The sequence below is a fragment of the Eleginops maclovinus genome, chromosome 17 (assembly GCF_036324505.1).
Source record: "Eleginops maclovinus isolate JMC-PN-2008 ecotype Puerto Natales chromosome 17, JC_Emac_rtc_rv5, whole genome shotgun sequence".
NCBI lineage: Eukaryota > Metazoa > Chordata > Actinopteri > Perciformes > Eleginopidae > Eleginops > Eleginops maclovinus.
In genome coordinates this window covers 5,110,471-5,129,028 of record NC_086365.1, presented here as the reverse complement: position 1 = coordinate 5,129,028, position 18,558 = coordinate 5,110,471, and the positions used below count along the sequence as shown (strand labels likewise).

Sequence of the window (18,558 nt, the reverse complement as noted above, 5' to 3'; positions counted from 1 at the left end):
AAAAAGAGAGAAGAATATTTACAATAATAACAATAAAGATTTAAGGATGTGAAATATATACATATGTGGAATACATTGAAAGTATTTAAATACTTTACGCTGTTGAATGAGGAGGTATGGACAGATGCATATATTACGTATAACGGATGTATATGGGAGATATGTATAATATATATATATATATATATTTTTATATATATATGTGTGCACTATAAACAGATGTGAGTAGACACAGAGCTCAGGAGTTCAGTAGTCTTATAGCCTGTGGTATAAAACTGTCCCTGAGTCTGGTAGTCTTGGTCCGGATGCTGCGGTACCGTCTGCCAGACGGCAGCAGACAGAACAGATTGTTGCTGGGGTGATGGGGGTCCTTTAATATCCTACCGGCCTTCTTCCTACACCGCTGGGTGTAGAGGTCCTCTATGGATGGCAGCTCCGTCCTGGAGATGTGCTGAGCAGTTTTCACCACCCTCTGTAGAGTCTTACGGTTGAGGGCGGTGCAACTGCCATACCAGGCGGTGATGCAGCCAGTCAGGATACTCTCGATAGTGCACCTTCCAAGTGTTACTGTAATCTGTTCACAAATATTGCGTGGGAGTGCAAAAATAACTGGATAGGGTTACTGTATTTAATATCATTGTTTTATTTTGCAGTATGCTTAACCTCCACAACGCTAGACAGCAATAGTGAGCTGATACTGCCCTATACGCGCTCTTTTAAAGTAAGAGAAGAAGAATATAGGGCCCCTCTAAATGCGGAAGTACATTGCCGTCTTTTCCTACGAAGGGCACTAAACGAAGAACGTAAAAGAGGGAAACATGGAAAACGACGATCACGATTACACGAGCACCACTTATGATAAAGTGTGCCCCGTAGAGTACACATATAAAAGTAAGTATAGGCAGCAGGAAAAGCCAGGTTTTATTCAAGCTAGCTCACAGATAATGAGAGTTAGCTTGGGCACCTAGCATGTACCCAAAAGTAAGGATTCATTCAACAATAACACGGGCATATGGTTAACTCACATATTTAAACTGGCCTACACTGGTATGTAGGTTGTATTCGTTTGGTCATATTTGTGGAAGTGAGCATAGACCTACCATGAAGCCACAAATTAATACACAGTATTATAGATTGATGTATGCACCAGCTAACTTAATTTTAAATAGTTTTTAAAAATTTTTTTTTTACAGTTTGATGGTGTTATCTTTTAATTTAATTAAAAAGGAAATGGACTCCAGTATTCTGTACACTTTCTATAATGAAAGGTGATGCCTACAAATTGTGCTCATAATCAGCTGAAATGCAGTCTGCCCACTGCATACAAAATAACATTTAAAAAAAGTTTTTCTGCTTGATTTGAGGATTTCAGTTTTTATTTCTACATTTCAAAAAAGCCCTCATGAAGTAATTTCTAACTATTTTTCTTCTCTTTCTCTCTCTCCCTCAGTGAGTGCAAAAGAAATTGAAAGCTTTGTGAAGCTGAAAGTTACAAATAATAACCTTTTCTCTGGAAAAAGAAATACGTCCATGTGGGCATGGAGGTATGACATCAAGTTTGAACTGAGAGACATTACTGTGTGAAACAATTCAAGTATGTATATGTATGAATAGAAAGTAACGTAATGGCATACTCTGCATTTATATATATATGTCCTTGATTGGGAGGTTTTACACAATAGTATATATTTGAGTTTCTTTGGGGATATTCATATTTAAAAAAGCTTAAACCAGTGACATTTGGGTATTTATACTTTTAATACAACAATACTACAACTTATTGATTTATCGACTCATTAATAAATCAACTAATTAATTAAAACTCTGATTTGTTTGTGTGTTGTATTTTCAGGGCAATCCTAAAACATATGGGCTTGCATTTCAAGATGACCCATGTCCAAGCATCCAAAAAATGGGAAAACCTGAAGAAGAGATACAAGGTACAGAAACAAAACAAAAAAACCTTAGACTTATCGAGCATTTTTTCATTTATTACTTTTCTTCTTCAGGGGTTAAAAAATCCTCCAGCTGGAGTGAAAGTGTACCCTGAAGCCTGGCCTTTCTTCAACTTGATGGACGATGCTATGGAGGGTCGACTGGTTGGCGACACCCCCCTCCTTGAGGCCTTACCACCCAGCCGCAATTTCCCCTCAATCCTCAAACCGAAGAGGCGGAGGGTATCCATGGTACCTAACTCCTATATGACTTCCGTCGAAGGAGGGCCTGAGATTGAGGTTACCCTGAACGGAGACGATGATGAAGAGGCGGCACAGGATGGAAGCATCATGCAAGAGATGGAGCGCAACAGGGACTTGATGGACAGCGAGAAACAAGTGATTGAAAGGGAGCGGCAGGTGCTACAGAGGGAGAGAGCAGTGCTGGACAGGGAGATCGCTGCTCTGGACCGAGAGCGAGCCTCACTGGAAAGAGAGCGGGCGACCGTAGATAGAGAAAAGGCTCTTTTGGAGAGGGAGAAGACGATGTTGGAGAGGGACAAGGAGGCTGTGAGACGGGACCGGCTTGCTCTGGAGCGAGAGAAAGCCAGGCTGGAGAGACTTTGTGCACCCAGAGAAAGGACTAAGGATGCTTCAGAAGACAGCAGCAAGGGGAAAGACTCAGATGTCACGGACAGGAAAGAGCAGTTCCTCAACTTGTTTGAAAGACTTATTGAAAACTTTTGATTCATAACGTTTTTTCCCCTCACAAAACATCCATGGAGAAAGATATTTTTGATCAGTTTTCTACATTAGTTTACTCCATATCCATACAATTAAAAATGTACATCCACCTTTTAGTCGTCAATGAAAACGTTGAGCCACTCCTAGTTTGGAGAGGTCTTCAAAACAACTTTATTCACTTGTGGTTATTCCATACAGAGCACACAATAGCAAGCTATTAGCATTATTCTTAACCCCATCCACAATCAAAATCAACAACCCCCCCCTCCCAAATCAAACAATATTCTTTATTTGATCCACTCTAGACATTAGAGTCTTTGGTATTGGCTATTGTGCACGGTTTAAACATCACTCTGAAATGAAATATACCAAATATTGCAGTTCATGTAAAAAATCTTTTTTTCAGAATATATATTTTTATATTACAGTACAGACTTTACAACAAATGGTTGTGTTTAAATGCGTCTTTTATTGCATTAGATACTCAATTTACCTTCCATTAAGCTCCAGCATCAATAAGTTTATGCTAGTATACATTTCCAAAAGTGTTAGATTTGTCATTAATATTAATATTATTTTTTACAAAACAAAACATATTTAAACAATATTACTGTTTTTTTGTTTTTTTTTGCCAGTCATGAACAAACACTAAACAGACACATACATGACATATGAGGGTTTTTAATAAACTTATTTCGCCGAATGCCGCCTACTGTTTTTTTTATAAATCAAGTTGCGGAACAGTTTGACTTATGAGAAAGTTCTGTGGGGTATGTGTGTGTTTGAATGTGTGTACATGCATTTTGATGGATGAGGGAATGTGAGAGTGACCAATTCAGTATGTTGTGTTTTGCAAATCTACAACAGAAAGAAAGAGCAGTGTGTATGAGCTTCATCACCAGAATCTGTCATTTGTTGTTTATGGAACAAACATTTCCATAAAGATGTTTACTAATCCATAGTATATGTCAGCAGCATGTATGAAATTGGATTAATTTAATTTTGAGTATTGATAAATAGTTAGCATGTCTGCTTGTGTGGCTTTGGTGTGTCAATATGTACAAAGATGTGTGCATGTGGTTGTATTTGTGTGAGTCCGTGTGCAAGAGTGTAGGTATGTGTCTGTGTGGTTAGATGAGATCCCCGATGGGTATGCGGGGCAGGCAGATGTAGGCCTGCGGGGTCCTGCTGAGGTTGATGGGGTTGCCGTCCAGACGGATGTCCTCCAGTGCATTCCTGATGTAGTTGAAATCTTTCAGGTTGCAGAATGTGTCCTCGTGCATCATCTGAATATTGTTACGCTGTGTAGAAGATAGGAGGATACGTAATTAGATACATGTCTATGGGTATTTGACTTTTGATTATTAATAATATGGTGGAGAAATTGAATAATTATGGATTAGAATAATGCAGGTTTTTCAAAGTGGAGCTCCCTTTGGACAGCCAATATAGCCTCATATTGCTGTCTGACACAACTCCATGACTTTTGCCCTTATAAGCAAAAAAAAAAGTGCTGTCTTACTCTGGGAAAATGGGAAAAATGTGTGAAATTACCAAATGATTTTAATAGATTAAAATAATTATCTTGTAAAATAAGCAGAAAATTCCGTTTTCAGTCTCAAATGTTGATAATTTCTGCTTATTTCCTCTGGTATATCATTCAGTCATTCAGCTAGATATCAAATGTGTGGCAAAAGGCTTAGTTTTTTTAGTTTTTTGTACATGTTTTTCTTTTGAATCAAAGTTGGGATTTCAAGCACAACTTCACCTACTCAGGTAAAAGGAGAAGATAGAAAGTATAAAGAGGTGAAACTCCACACAAACAACCATCCTAATGGTAATACTACTTTGGGTTGTGGCCTCTCTTGGGATACATTTGTTTTGTTTGTTATAAGCTAAACCTAAAAAAAAATTTTATTTGGAAAGGATTCAAATTGTGTAGAATGCCATTAAAAAAAAACTCTTCCTCTAACTCCTTTTTTTAGGGGGGCATTAATAGATCTGCTTTCTGGGGCTTTTCATGAAAAAGCGCTTGCTGCTTCTGTGCAGAGCAACTGAAAGGATTTTTTGTTTGAGTCAGCTTCTTAAAGGTTCATCCTCCCACACAGGTGTTTTCAATGTGCCTAATGAGACCACTTGTGTGTGAGTGCTTGACATGTCTCTGACCAGCTTGATTGTGTTGCACCTGTTTGCGCAAAACACATTCTTATTGGTTTATGAAGTTTAGTGACATTGTGTCATTTCATTATATCTCCACCCACTTCGACAAGAGCAGAGGTCTAATCAGACCAAAGTGAAAACACCAATGGGTGAAGAGCACCTGAGTTTTATTGTTCCAGATTGCTTTCTCAATTACCTTGTTTTCCCACCAAATTAAAACATAGAGTATTTTAGGGTGAGCTATTGATGGGAATTGATGATACATGGGGCCAAAGCAGATATACCTGTAAGTGTAGAGATCGTAGGCTGTCTGGTAGAGGCACAGGGATGTAATCAATGTTGTTGTCTGTGAGGTACAGGTACAACAGGCCGGTCATATCCTGGAAAAAAGGAGAAATTATATTAAAATCAGTGGTGTAAAATAAATATTACATATATTCAAGTACTGTACTTAAGTACAATTTTGAGATACTAGCACTCTACTTGAGTATTCAAACGTTTTGCTACTTTGTAATTCTACTCAGAGGTAAAAAAGTGTACTTTTACTCCACCTCATTTATTAAATACCTTTAGCTACTTTACAGATTTGGATTAATGATGGTAAATATAATTAACCCTTAAATCAGACTTTAGTTCCACCTGGAGTAAATTCAGCAGCTACCCTGCAGTATACAAAGCCATTCAAACTAGCTGCACCTTTACCAGCTCTGAGAACACTTTAATGATCAATAATTAGAAAACATATCAGAGATATTATTCTGAAATGGACCAATCTGCATAATACTTTTACTTTTGGTACTTAAAGTATATTTCGATGCTAATACTTTTGTACTTTTACATGAGTAACATTTTGATTACAGGACTTTTACTCTAACAGAGTATTCTTACACTCTGGTACTTCTACTTTTACTTAAATACAAATTCTGAGTACTTCTCCGACATCTGATAAGAATGCTGTCTTGTAAAGAACACCACTATACAGTATCAAATAGGAAAATTATATAAAGTCTGAAATGCTTTGTTAAAACCAATAAACTAAAGATGTTGGAGAATGAATGAAATCCAACCTAAATATGACACACATTTGTTACGAGAATTTATTTGTAATTACATTTGTTTTGTTATATTTTGACTAATATAAGAACCGAAAGACATAATAATAACTTTGAAAGTGCAAATATATAAGTGTTCAAATATTAACAAGCTTATAACGACCTACGAATTGCCGTTTATTGATTAGGGCTGGAGTTGTACGTACTTTGAACGCCTCTTTGTGAATACCCTTGGTGCCAATGTTATTCTGGCTGGCATCGATCAGGCTCATGGTCTCTGGGAGAGCAGGCAGCTGTGAGATATGATTTTCTCGAATCAGCACCTCCTCCAGCTCGGGAAGACCCAAAAATGCTTTCTCATCGATGGACGTTATCTCGTTGGCGGTTAAGTCGATCTTCTTTAGCTTGTCTTAAAGGAGGCAAAGAAAAATCATCTTAATACTTGGTTCTGAATATCTCTCGTCTAAGATTTCTAGGGTTTCCTTCAAACATACTCATGGAGGCGAAGTCGGACTTGTTGATCTTGGTGATTCTGTTGTAGCGGGCGTAGAAGTGAGTGGTGTCTTTAGGAAGAGGTGGAACACTATCCAGCTTCAAGTCATCACAGTAGACCGAACCACCAAGGCACGTGCACAGCAGGCAAGTGGGCATACCTGCAGCACATTAATGAGAAGGATCAAAGAAGGGGGAGGTAATCAAATATAGTAATAAAATATGAACAAGTAAGAGGTATAATCTGAGGACAGTAATCCAAAGTGCAAGTAAATCAAATCAGGATTCAGGATATCATGGTGTTGACAAGTTCCAAAGTGAACGGACATTTTTATCATTCTTCTCTGTGTATCCAAATACTGACCTGTCCTGTCAATCTCAGGCTCATCAGGCTCCTCAGGTTCACCCGAGCTCACTGACCCTTCTACACTGCCAGTACCCTCCTGAGGGGTTTCTGGTGTAGTCGGAAGCAGCCCCTCCTCTTGTTAGAGACAAGATTAGGTGTTAAAGAAACAGGTTAGATCAGCATGGATATGACTGGCAATCAGTAGCCCACTGTTTGCCACGGTGGTAAGTTACACAAAGTTTATTAGCAGTTTGAACCAAGGGTTTATAGCATTTAACTGATCAACGGAAGTTAAATGAATATGTTTTTTCGGAGTTAATGAAATGAGAGGTGATGGTTGGTTGAGTGGTCACATACCAAATGCTTGTAAGCACAGAACTAAAGGTTGTTTAAGGGAAGCCAGTCCATAGGGTGTACATTGCCCCAATGTCTACAAGGCTAGGTGAAAACATTGGACTTGGTATAAACATTTATGCTAAAAAAAAGCACATCACTGAAATCATCGCTTACGTTTGAATGTATTGTTCTTAGCATATATTTCTAAAAACTCTTTAGTCTTTGAAAAGTGCCTTGTGGAGTTTCTGGTAACATACAAAACTAACCCAAACACATATAGGATATTCTTCAGGTATGACAAATGAATTATATATCAATGACCGTTCTCATAAAACAGTAGCAAAAAGTGGTTCAGTGGGAGTTTCATTGCAGTACCATGAGTGGCTACTGGGATAAATTGCGACTAAGGTGGCATGGAGGTTTACACGTTAGCTAGCTAGCAGTCTTCTTCCTCATTGTATTTCCTAAAGCAACACAACTCAACAACTCACACTGCTGGTCTCCAAAAAAACAACACTTTTTGGAATACCGATTTGAGTGTCAGACATGGACTTTAGTTTTGAACTTGCCTTTAACAAATGTCTAGATTAGATACTGACCTTTGTCAATGTCAGGGACCAGAGTTACCCCAGGGACCTCTGTGTCCCCAGAGCCAGAGGCACCAGAAGCCCCAGAGGATCCAGAGATCCCCAATTCTCCAGAGGCTCCAAGATCCCCAGAGGCCCCAGAGGCCCCGGAGGTTCCTGAAGCTCCCGAAAACTCCCCTGAAGCACCTGATGCCTCACTAGGGATAATCTCGGGAATGAGAGGCAGCTCCTCCTCTTGTTAGAGCCAAGGGTTTGGGTTAGGAGAGATGAGATTAGGAAGATGGAGGGATCAGATGACAATCAATCAACCCATTAATCAATCACACCCACATTTTAGATTACACATGAGGTTAGGAGCACAATGATTATGAAAAAGTCCAACGGTACAAAGACAAACAATAAAGTAAAAATTTCAGGCAAACAAATCAACATTTAACTACATTTAAAAAGGAAGTTAAATGGAATTCAAGACAACAGGTCAATCAGTATGACAGGTGAATTTAGACACATCAAGAAATAGAGTTGCCAAAAGCCATTCTGGCAGGCATACTAACCTCCAGATATCAATGTTATCCCTGAGGAACCGGACTCACCGTCCCCAGAAACCCCAGAGCTTCCTGAGTCTCCTGAAGTCAGGAGATCTCCGGAGAACCCAGAACCAGACTGGTCTCCAGACCCTCCAGAGCCCAGGGGGAATTCAATAGAAATCCCAGAGCCAAGATCTCCAGAGGCTCCAGAAATATCCCCAGAGCCTGAGAAATCCCCAGATATCAAGATATCTCCTGATGCCAAGAATTCCCCAGATCCCCCAGAGCTGTGGAGCTCCTCAGAGTCTCCGGAGAAAAAGATAATATCACCAGAACCCCCTGAGCCACCAGAGACCAGAAGGTCTCCTGAGCCTCCAGACCCAGAAGCCCCAGAAGCTCCTGAGGCCCCGGACCCTACCGAGCCTCCAAAATCCCCGGACACATGAAGGATGTCAATGGGCGTCAGACGCAGCTCCACCTCTTGTTAGAGACAAGATTAGGTATTAATAAACAGACAGGTGAAACAGAACATTAATCAGGCAGGGCACTCACAATGATGATTAGGTTAAGTGGTTGGTGACAAATGGACAGTCAATGAAAAGGACACATTTAACCATAACAGCTAGTTAAATGGAAGACATGCACATGGAAAAGATGATTGTTGAAGAAGAGTTGAGAGGATAGATTAGAGTATCGTTGTTATTGATGCTATGGCTGCTGTGCTTTAACAACTCCATATAGACCGGAGCAAGGCCCTCTCTGTCACCCACTGAGCTCTATGCTAACGAGTGTGTGCTTTTTCAGACCTTTCTGTGTGTTTGGGCCCATGAGAACCCCAGATCCCCCTGAACCCTGAGGAACGAGCTGGGGTGTTAGGGGCAACTCTTCCTCTTCTTCTTCCTCCTCCTCTTCTTCTTCTACTTGTTCTTCTGAGGCCTCGGTTACAGGGTAGTTGTAGTCAGGTTGGAGTGTTCCAATCTCTATCTGAGGGAAAAACAGCACCTTTGAGTCAAAAATGTATGATATTTATTGTTTTTAGGGAAACACATGGCTGTGTGCTTGTTCCATGTTTGCTGACAATGATAAATATTGTTTTAACAAGATAATATCATCCCGTTATTATTGTACACAGGGGAGATGCAGTAAAAGACATGTATCTAAAACTAAACATTTGAATGTTTGGTCAAGTGTAAGAGTTTAGCTTGATTAAGAAATGAAATTAACATTGGAAGCCAATGCCGTAATGGTGATAGTTCCACTGTATGATAAATGATAAATATAATCATTTAAAAGGTATTTAAGAGATAAAAAATGGCGCCCCCCTTGTTCAATCGACTTAATTCACTGTATAAAGTGCTACTAACGATGTATTATTACTTAGTATTGGGAAACTGAATCATATCAAACACACTTAAAAATGAAATCAAACAACAGGAGAAGCCTTCAGAAATATGACGCTAAGATCTGACTTCCTGTAGTCCAACATGCCATATCAATGACATCAAGGACCAAAACAAAGAACCATGAGACCATTAGCATCTTTACCACAAGATGGCAGAGTTTGCAGATTCATCCAAAGTCGAGAAAGAAATAACCATTCATATACGACCTCCATGAAAAAACCCATTTGTGTAATATAAACACCTGCCGGGGACCAACGAGGTAATAGTGAAGGACCAATTCACTTGCCATTGACCATTAGCACTCTCGGTATATATTGTAATACATTAATTGTATTTTCCATAACAACAGGTAATAAAAAACATTGAAAAATATGTTCTTGCCGTGAATGCCACATCAAAGCAACTTTTGGAGCCTTTGTTGTTTCTCACATGGTTAAGAACTGTAAATGGAGGCACGCTTACAAATCGCTTTTTCAGTGAGGACATGAAAAAAAACCAAAAAAACGTTAACCACCTAAATTAACTTCTGTAGTCCTTTTGGAAAGGTTCTCATCAGCATACTATGTGAACAAAAATGCATGATTTTACAGTTACGGGTTAGATGTATTTTAGGATGCTTTTAGAAAATAATAATAATAATAATACTACATTTTATTTGGGGGGCGCCTTTCAAATCCCCCAAGGACACCTTACAGGGCATAGGGTAACATAGGGAGAGATAAACTTAAGGACTTAACAAGCTAATGTTGGTGCATCAAATTGCACAGTCATGTTAATGCTTCACCCACTGATTTACACTATTGCCTTTTTGTACTTTTGTATATTTCTCATTTTCATTCATTTTTTTGTTTTTTACTTTTATTTTTTAGTTCTAATTATTTTTCCTATTTGTTTTGCTTCTCTTTGTATTTTGCTTCTGCAACGAAAAAATGTCCCAGTTTGGGATAAATAAAGTACTAAATAAAACAATAAAAAACGTATAAATTAACAAAGGCTTTGCAGCATTTGTGTTTTATGTTGGGAAATAAATTAAAAGACAGCTCTGCCTAACCAACCAAGCTTTATGAATTACTGGTCTTTGTGGTTTCCTCATTAAAACCTTAGGTATATCCATCTGGTATTATAATTGCATTCACAGTCATTCAGATAAAACCTGCAGTTCTATCCCTCTCCAGACGAGGGCAATGAACCCCCACACACCGCCACAGGTAATACCTGACACTCTCACTCCCAACAAGGCTGACTCAACCCTCCAAAAAGGGAATGGTCCTTGTGGAACCAAGACACACATGGTAGCTGCAGAAAATCCATATTTTAGTCTTTTCAGCTGCTTTCAACCCCGGTAATCAGATGTAGGTAAGAGGTATCAAAAATAAATGTATATCAAGCAGTACAGCAAATAATCTCTTACAAAGTACAACCTTCAAGGGATGGGTCGTAACAAATATAACTGAGTAAATGCATGCAAAGAATTTAAATGCAGCAATGAAAAGATGTCCAGTCATATTTTAAAGCTTGGCAGAGACACAGTTTGGGATACAACAAGGTAGGCCTTTGAAAAGTCTTGCACACAGTTTTCTCGCAGCAGCTCTCCCCTTCATTTCCCCCTTTCCCCAAAGCAAACATATACACCCGAGGGGAAAGAAGAGGCTGGAAACCAAAAATATTGAAAAAACCCTCTGGAAACAGCATGGGAATACAGAATATACAGGGAGAGACGTTGAATGTGAGCATCAAACTGACGCCAAAGGTTGCTGCTGTAGTATAGAGTACCAATCAGTAGATGCATTCAGCACGTGAAGTGAAGTTTCCATAAAATCCTCACACTTTACCAGCTGTTTCCTTATCAACAAACGGTATGACAGAATGGATTGCTTAAGTATGGATGATCACCAAAAAGATAGGCTATGACTGTTTAAACATCATAAATCTCATGGTTCTTCATCCTGATATTTCACAGCATATACAAATATCTTATTAGTTATATAAGGTCTTGAGAAAATGAAAGGCCATGTGGCACATTTTCATCCATATTTATTAACATCTCCAGCCCAAAGCCGATGCCAACATAATGCCTGCACAGGAAATATGCTTACTCTCTTTATTGTCGAGTTATATGAGAAGATTGGTGACAGACAAAAGCCAGCATGTTAAAAATTAAAGCAGTTTTCACACTTTTGTACGGATTAAACACATACTTAATATTGTGATAATAAGTCAGGTCAGCTGTTTCCCCCTCTTTCCAGTCATTAGGCCAAGCTAAACTAATCTAACCAAACATGCAGACGTGACAAATCCAGGAAAAAAATTAAGAACGATGTTTCAATATAAATAAACAAAATGTGCAAATAACAGTAAAGCACTGTTAATTATTGATAATGTTGTAACAATGTATTTATGTAGTTCTTTTCCAAGTGGACCAAATGTAGAACTACAGGCGGCTCTCAAAATATCCTCTTAAGTACTATGTAATCCAGAAAAACAGCAGCACAAACCTCAGGTTCTGACGGTAATGCAGAGTTCAATACCTGAGGTGTTAAAGTTTGGTTCAAAATAACGAAAGACATGTGAAACTATAGAAGACATCTAATTAATGATAAAACTGGTGATAGAAGCATTTGCAGAGGCGTTTGTATGCAGCAGACTGAAGACGGTTTGCTTGGCTAACATTGTAGATGAGCCTTAACTTTTCTGAAAAGAGACAAGCCCTGAGGAGAAAGACGAGAAATACCACCAGAGAACTGGATGTGGAAAGTAAAGAGTCAGCATTCCAGAGGCATGGAGCTCAGCACTGCTTCATTTCTCCCCTGACATCTGATGTGTGTGTGTGTGTGTGTGTGTGTGTGTGTGTGTGTGTGTGTGTGTGTGTGTGTGTGTGTGTGTGTGTGTGTGTGTGTGTGTGTGTGTGTGTGAATAAAATCTGGTTAATCCTCGCTCTTCTTAAGCAACCAGTATATCTGAAGAGCTGCCCTATCACTTTATCTGTGCGAAACAAAACAACATGTCCTTGCAACATGCTATTTCTCAACATGCAACGCTGCAATTATGAGTCCAAACTTTATTATTTCAATGGGAATAACAACATGGGGAAGATTGTCATAACTCTAATGCTATTGTTTTCCCCTTTCCTGCTCTCAAAGACCTCGAAATCTTGTGGCAATGTGCTGTGTCACATCCAGGCTTGTTAAACAAAGGGACATTATCGGAACCATTTCCCAGCACAACTGTTCCACACCAAACACTCCCATGCGTGACACACAGCTGTAAAACTCTGCACAACATATTTTATATCTTTTATATTTTGCAACATGGATTGAAATAATTCACTGCTTTATGTTGTTTTGTTTTTCAAGATCTTTTCATATTTGCTTAATCTGCATTGGATTGTGGGATTGGTCTTAGATAACAGCACTGGTGCGAGTGCTATCCACATGAAATTAAATCCCAGGCTAAGATAAAGCCTGTTGAAAATCCAACATCTTGATATCGCCTTGGTCTAATTTCCGTGTTACAAAGAGGTGTAAACGGCAACATGAAATTGTTGGCTAATGCTTGCCATCCCAGCATGCCCTGCAGCATTGCCACATCACACTCAACTTGAGCTGATTTAAAGGGCACTTGTGGAATCCATCAAACCTTCTGCCGCTCTTCTGCACTCATCTTTTAAAAAGCTGTTATGCTTTAGGGAGCTTGAACCAAAATGAGAAAAGTAAGTCCCAGAGGGCAGAGGAGTCTTTGAGTTCAGTCACATGCAAAAATAATCCATCTGTGTTTCCTGTATGTTCCTCTGAAGAAATCGAAATGAATAAATACAGCCGAACAACGAAGAACAAACATAAAAACAAATCAAAATATTTCTTCAAATTTGAAGCCAAATATATCCATCATTGGAATATAAATACGGTTTCCTTCCAGGTATAAAAACTACTCCAGATGCAAAAGAAGTCAGCCTGTGGAGACTCTGTTGCATGTAACTAAAATGTTGGTTGGCCAAGGTGTAAAAGTGAAATATTTTGGCCACAATAGTGCATAAAGCTGGAAAGCATTTTGTCCATTTTCCAAATGGTAACAGCAGGATGCCTCTCTGCTTTATAAACCTGGTGAACTCGGTTCAAAATCAACCAAATTACTGCCAATATTACAGAGTTGTGTAATTGGAAGGAATCCTTGGATAGGAGATAGAGGAGCCAGCAACATATCATCTTGTAGTGAAACAACTATATATTTTTAGTCTGTTTTCATAAGTATTCCAGTGATCATTCAACTTTATATTGGTGACGTGAAAAACTAGGGGTTAGGGTTATGGTTAACTAGTGTCCTTGATCTATTCCTCATGCATTGTACAGCATAAAACAGACTGGTCTATCCCAATTGGCATGAGCAAAGCGATAACACATCTCAGTTACTAGAACTGCCAGGTGACCTAAAATAAACCATGGACACATTTGTATGCAGATTTCTAAATCAGTGTAGGAATATGGATTTTATATCATGTCAATGTTGAAAACACAATGGTTGCTTTTGTACAATTAAAGGCCATGGTATTTGAATCTTTTGGCCATACATTTTCTTTGGATCGATACAGTTTCTTACCTGAGGATCATCAATTGTCAGCTCTTCTTCATAGTCATCATAGTTATCTTGGTTCTCCAAATTTGAATTGTCTAGATCCACATCATAGTTGGCACTGTCGTATGAGTCCAAGTCCGCTTGTCTGGAAATTCTGGGGCTGGCCACCACCGCTTTGAGGACGACAAGTCCCAAAACGAGCCGCACAAGCATCCTCATACTTTAGTCCACCTTGACACGGACAGAAAGACTTCAAGTTAAACAAGGATTGCCCATTTATAGATTAACAGTTGAAGAATTTTCTGTACAACTCTCAATTTTTTCTTGAAATTAGTCAAATGCTTTAGGAAAAAAGGAACAAACATGCAGAAATTTAAGATATATAAACTTTACTTCAACAGAACAAAAATGTATTCTGTATTAACTGAGTACAACCAATGTATTAAAACATTGTTCTGCATCGTATAGTTGCACTTCAACAAGGCATGTCTTCATGATATTGGATGTTCAACCAGCCTCTGCTACCAGCTTGACATTGATTCACAACACTAAGGTCAGTGATTTCATTACTGAGGTGCAGACAGCTGAGGGATTGAAATATGAGGGCCTCTTGCTTCACTGTAGCCAGAGGCTCACTGTTCTAGGGAGCAGCCATCTTGGCTCAAATCAGTGCTTGTGTGTGATGTGTCAAAGGTCAAAAGTCAGATTTGATCTGATAAGAAAGCATGGGAGCATTAATGAGTCTTCAGGAATTAAGAAGTCTAATCATTTGTAGGGATCTTTTGGTGATGGCATTACATGTATTTAACAAAGATGTTGGGTTCCAATAAAACACTGTTAAGGCTGAATTAATTTTTTTGGCCTCAATTATTTTTACTAATAACACCAAAAAGACTTCAGATTCAGCAACATTCTTGAGGTGTGCAGACAAGAAGATATTTCTACTTGCATCTACAATTAGCATGTAGGATTTTCAGTGGGTGCAGATCTACCATGTTCATTTCCATTAGCAGCAGAAATCTACCAAGCTTACCGAGGTTGGTTAGATTCAAAAATCCCTTGCGGAATGTGCTTACACGATTAGCAAAAGTTAATTAATGCCCAGTTAGATGGCACCACAAACATAGTGCATAGGAATTAAATCATTTGTCAGTGGAGGAACTTGACAACACACTGATAGCAGGTGTAGCTACACGACTGCAAGCCTGAGATCAAATCTGAAAAAAAAAGTTTAAAGAGAGTCCTCTAGGCCGGGGCAGAGAAACGGAGAGCGAGGGAAGAGAGGAAGAGAAGAGATGTGGACAAGGTGTTGGCCCTCAGGGTTAGATGGAGAGAGTGAGAAAAAGATTCACGATTGAGAGAGAGCGAGAGAGAGAGCGAGAGAGAGAGAGAGAGAGAGACAGGTTTCTATGCTAACTCGACCTCTCACCCTTTACAGAGGGCCTTTATGAGACCCGGTGGCTGCCTGTCTCAGCACTCAAACTCCAAATTCCACCGAGGTTTGTGGACAGGATGGCAGTGAGTTACGGCTGCAAGGAAAAGCTTCATTCAGGAGAGAGGGTGCTGCAACGCACACACATTCACACACACACTTTAAAAGACACATCCTTGCACAGATGCACACTCTGTCTTAACACACCTAACTTTTAGAGAGAGAATATTGAGAAACCTCTGCTGCTATTTTTGGGATGAGGACAGATTATTAAAAAACTCACCATCACAGGTTATTTAAGTCATGAATCAAATCTTTGTTGATATCAGACGGATTGACTAATAAGGCACACAATCGCGACATTATCTCTTGGAAATGACCAACATGAACTGAGTGCACCCTTTTGGGTAAAGGTGTGCTTAATGGTTAGCATCGACACTGAAATAGACTTTCTGTCATGAGGCTATGAAATCCAGCATGGCTATACTGAAAGAGGGACTATACTGGAGACAGAGGTGTGCTTATACAGGCCATCACAGTGTGCTGTGTGTACAAACTGTGTATGTGTGTGTATCAGTGTAGCCTCCGGACAACCTCCGTGTTATGCTTGGCTCTGCTTTGGGCATTCCTGATATCCACTCTTTCTAGCTTCGTTACCTTTAAACCAACTTGACACACATCCTTTTGCTACAGGTTGCACAACAAACTGCCAACACTTATATTTTTACTCCAAAAAGGCCTAAAAGTACTTAAAAATGGTGATCATGTAAGGGACAAAAAATATTATAAAAAATATGATATGCAAATAAATCATAATTTTTAAAAATATGAACTACAAATAAGATTGTCAGCACATTTTCTTGAATTAGTGGGAACTATTTAGAAACATATATATACATATCATTTTTTTAAAGCAGAAATTGAGGGAAAAGTTGGTCAAATCTCCTAAAGCAAAATTCATGCATGCTTGCATGATGAGATATAATGTCAAAAGAAAACAATGATGCAGCTGTCAAAACTGCAAAATTGTTCAGTATCACTTATGTTATTAATAACCCCAAAAATAAAAACACCTGTCGTACATGCACAACTGAATCACATCTACTGAAACTTACTTTTTTTTACCATCTAACAAATTTCAACCACTACGATTCTCAATGGACAACAAATAATCCACATTTCAGTCACCAAAGCAAATCCCTGAGTGAAAATAAAGCGGCTGCATCAACAACCAATTAGCCAAGAAGCTCCAACGCAAACCCTGAATAGCAGTGTTTTTGGAGGGTCAAGAAGACCCTCTCTTGCTTGCCTAATCCCCTGCACCAAAGATCCATTGAGCCAGCGTGAAGATACACCAAGAACGCTTACCTCTGTCTCCTGCTTTCCCGAATGGTCCCTTCAGCCGTGATGGAGATGCTGAGGGCTCCGGGATTTGGCCAATGGTGAGAGGTCGAGCAGGGTGCCTTGACGAGGGGAGGGTGTGTGTGTGAAGTGTGTGAAAAGTGTGTGTGTTAATGTGACAAGTGTGTGTGTGTGTAGGTCTGTGCGCTAGGGCAGACCTGAATGCCCTGCTGCTTATGTGTGAAGGTAGGCACTGAGACCGATTGGACCAGAGCAGATTGCTTTTGGTCAGTCGCAGTGCACCCACCCCACACCGTACACCCACATGCACGACCCCCTTAAACACCACACACACACACACACACACACACACACACACACACACACACACACACACACACACACACACACACACACACACACACACACACACACACACACACACACACACACACTTATATATGCAGACACCAGACACAGAAAGAAAGAGAGAGCAAAGGCCCCCCAATGGCAAAATACCTTTTTATCCCTTACAAGCGTATCCTTTATTTTTCTAAGAGCTCAATCAGACTGAAATATTTGTCCGCCTTTTCCTGAAGTGAAACTCTGGCATGTGTTGCTTTCATGTATGGGGGGGATCCACGGGCCCTAGCACACAATGGGAGCTCTGTGAGGAGCCCCTGTTAGCATGGTGCTGAGAGGAAGTCCCCTCTTGGAGAAAGGCCTCTGCCCTCCCTCTCAGTTGAAGCTGCTTTCTGTTTTGCTTGCTAAAGGTTGTGGCTTCACTTTTAGTTCAGTCGTGGGATACTATAACATAACATGACAGAGAATGAGCTCCTTTGGGGTGAGAGAGGAAGATACCCTAGGGAACTACTTATTTTCCAGTGCTGTACCAATGTGGGTGTTTGTTCAAAGAGATGCTACATAGACTGTCTTCAGTGGGCATTGTTAAAACAAAACAAAAAAAGACCCAGCTTTGCACTGTCAGCATTATTTGGCAATGATTTTGTCTCAACCTGCCCACTCCCCTCTTTCACTCCCATGGTAACTCTAGACCTTTTGATGAGTGAGGGGAAAAGGACGTAGCGAGAAAGCCAGAAATCCTTCTGCACCTGCCATATATGCTGGGATTCATATTCATGGATTTTTCTTCTGCCAAGCATTGAATGCAATTTGGGCCAAACATATCCATACAGAGTGTATTGTTAAAGGCCTGAGAAGTCCGCACAGTTAATCCCCCTATGTAGGAGCATAGTAATTGATATTGAGATAAAATTGTTATGCCAACAAAAACATGGATTATGTTTGAGAGTTAATTTTTGGATCAATGACTGTGCATATACCAAACATTTAAACATTTATTTGGAATTTATTTTCTTTGCACAATGGAAATGGAAAATGATAACAGAGTTTTTACAAGGTATAATGGCAATTCTCTCCATCCTAAATGTGGCGAATATTTTCAGATATCATCCACCCCCATTTATCCCTAGGCAGGGGGAATTGCTCACAAGCTTGAACATATGGGAACAAGTCATTAAAGATAGACACACAAAAGACTCAGTCATAAATCTAATAGGTAATTGCTGTTACGGGTTGACAGGTTGAAGATGTGATGTGACGATTTACTGTATG

General features: G+C 39.5%; 2 protein-coding genes across 5 annotated transcripts; one reads left to right on the top strand and one right to left on the bottom strand.

Annotated features, from left to right (window-relative positions):
- Positions 1–637: 637 nt before the first annotated feature.
- Positions 638–3,381, top strand: si:dkeyp-38g8.5 (uncharacterized protein LOC568385 homolog). Of its 3 annotated transcripts, XM_063906067.1 has the most exons (4): positions 640–891; positions 1,451–1,544; positions 1,853–1,940; positions 2,010–3,381. In XM_063906067.1, exons 1-4 carry the CDS (start codon positions 819–821, stop codon positions 2,679–2,681), a joined length of 927 nt encoding a protein of 308 aa, XP_063762137.1. In that variant the 5' UTR covers positions 640–818; the 3' UTR covers positions 2,682–3,381. The 3 variants fall into 3 exon arrangements, with proteins under 3 accessions (XP_063762135.1, XP_063762137.1, XP_063762138.1); XM_063906065.1 differs by having other exon boundaries at positions 638–891; positions 1,853–3,381; XM_063906068.1 differs by lacking the exon at positions 640–891 and having other exon boundaries at positions 1,458–1,594; positions 1,853–3,381.
- On the bottom strand, positions 2,843–17,169 carry epyc (epiphycan). 2 transcript variants are annotated; one of them, XM_063906063.1, is made up of 10 exons: positions 16,951–17,169; positions 14,175–14,381; positions 8,985–9,162; positions 8,206–8,658; positions 7,664–7,885; positions 6,747–6,863; positions 6,385–6,543; positions 6,097–6,299; positions 5,123–5,218; positions 2,843–3,979 (listed from the first exon to the last, which is right to left on the bottom strand). In XM_063906063.1, exons 2-10 carry the CDS (start codon positions 14,367–14,369, stop codon positions 3,809–3,811), a joined length of 1,794 nt encoding a protein of 597 aa, XP_063762133.1. In that variant the 5' UTR covers positions 14,370–14,381; positions 16,951–17,169; the 3' UTR covers positions 2,843–3,808. The 2 variants fall into 2 exon arrangements, with proteins under 2 accessions (XP_063762133.1, XP_063762134.1); XM_063906064.1 differs by lacking the exon at positions 16,951–17,169 and adding an exon at positions 15,580–15,635.
- Positions 17,170–18,558: the final 1,389 nt, after the last annotated feature.

What these genes read in the sequence shown, in the direction of transcription:
- si:dkeyp-38g8.5 (XM_063906065.1), top strand. Translation starts at nt 819, where the DNA reads ATGGAAAACGACGATCACGATTACACGAGCACCACTTATGATAAAGTG. An exon ending in CGTAGAGTACACATATAAAA is followed by an intron (nt 892 to 1,450) that starts GTAAGTATAGGC and finishes TCTCTCCCTCAG; the next exon opens with TGAGTGCAAAAGAAATTGAA. An exon ending in ACGTCCATGTGGGCATGGAG is followed by an intron (nt 1,545 to 1,852) that starts GTATGACATCAA and finishes TTGTATTTTCAG; the next exon opens with GGCAATCCTAAAACATATGG.
- epyc (XM_063906063.1), bottom strand. Translation starts at nt 14,369, where the DNA reads ATGAGGATGCTTGTGCGGCTCGTTTTGGGACTTGTCGTCCTCAAAGCG. An exon ending in GGTCCCTGACATTGACAAAG is followed by an intron (nt 6,864 to 7,663) that starts GTCAGTATCTAA and finishes GTCTCTAACAAG; the next exon opens with AGGAGGGGCTGCTTCCGACT. An exon ending in TACGATCTCTACACTTACAG is followed by an intron (nt 3,980 to 5,122) that starts GTATATCTGCTT and finishes TCTTCTACACAG; the next exon opens with CGTAACAATATTCAGATGAT.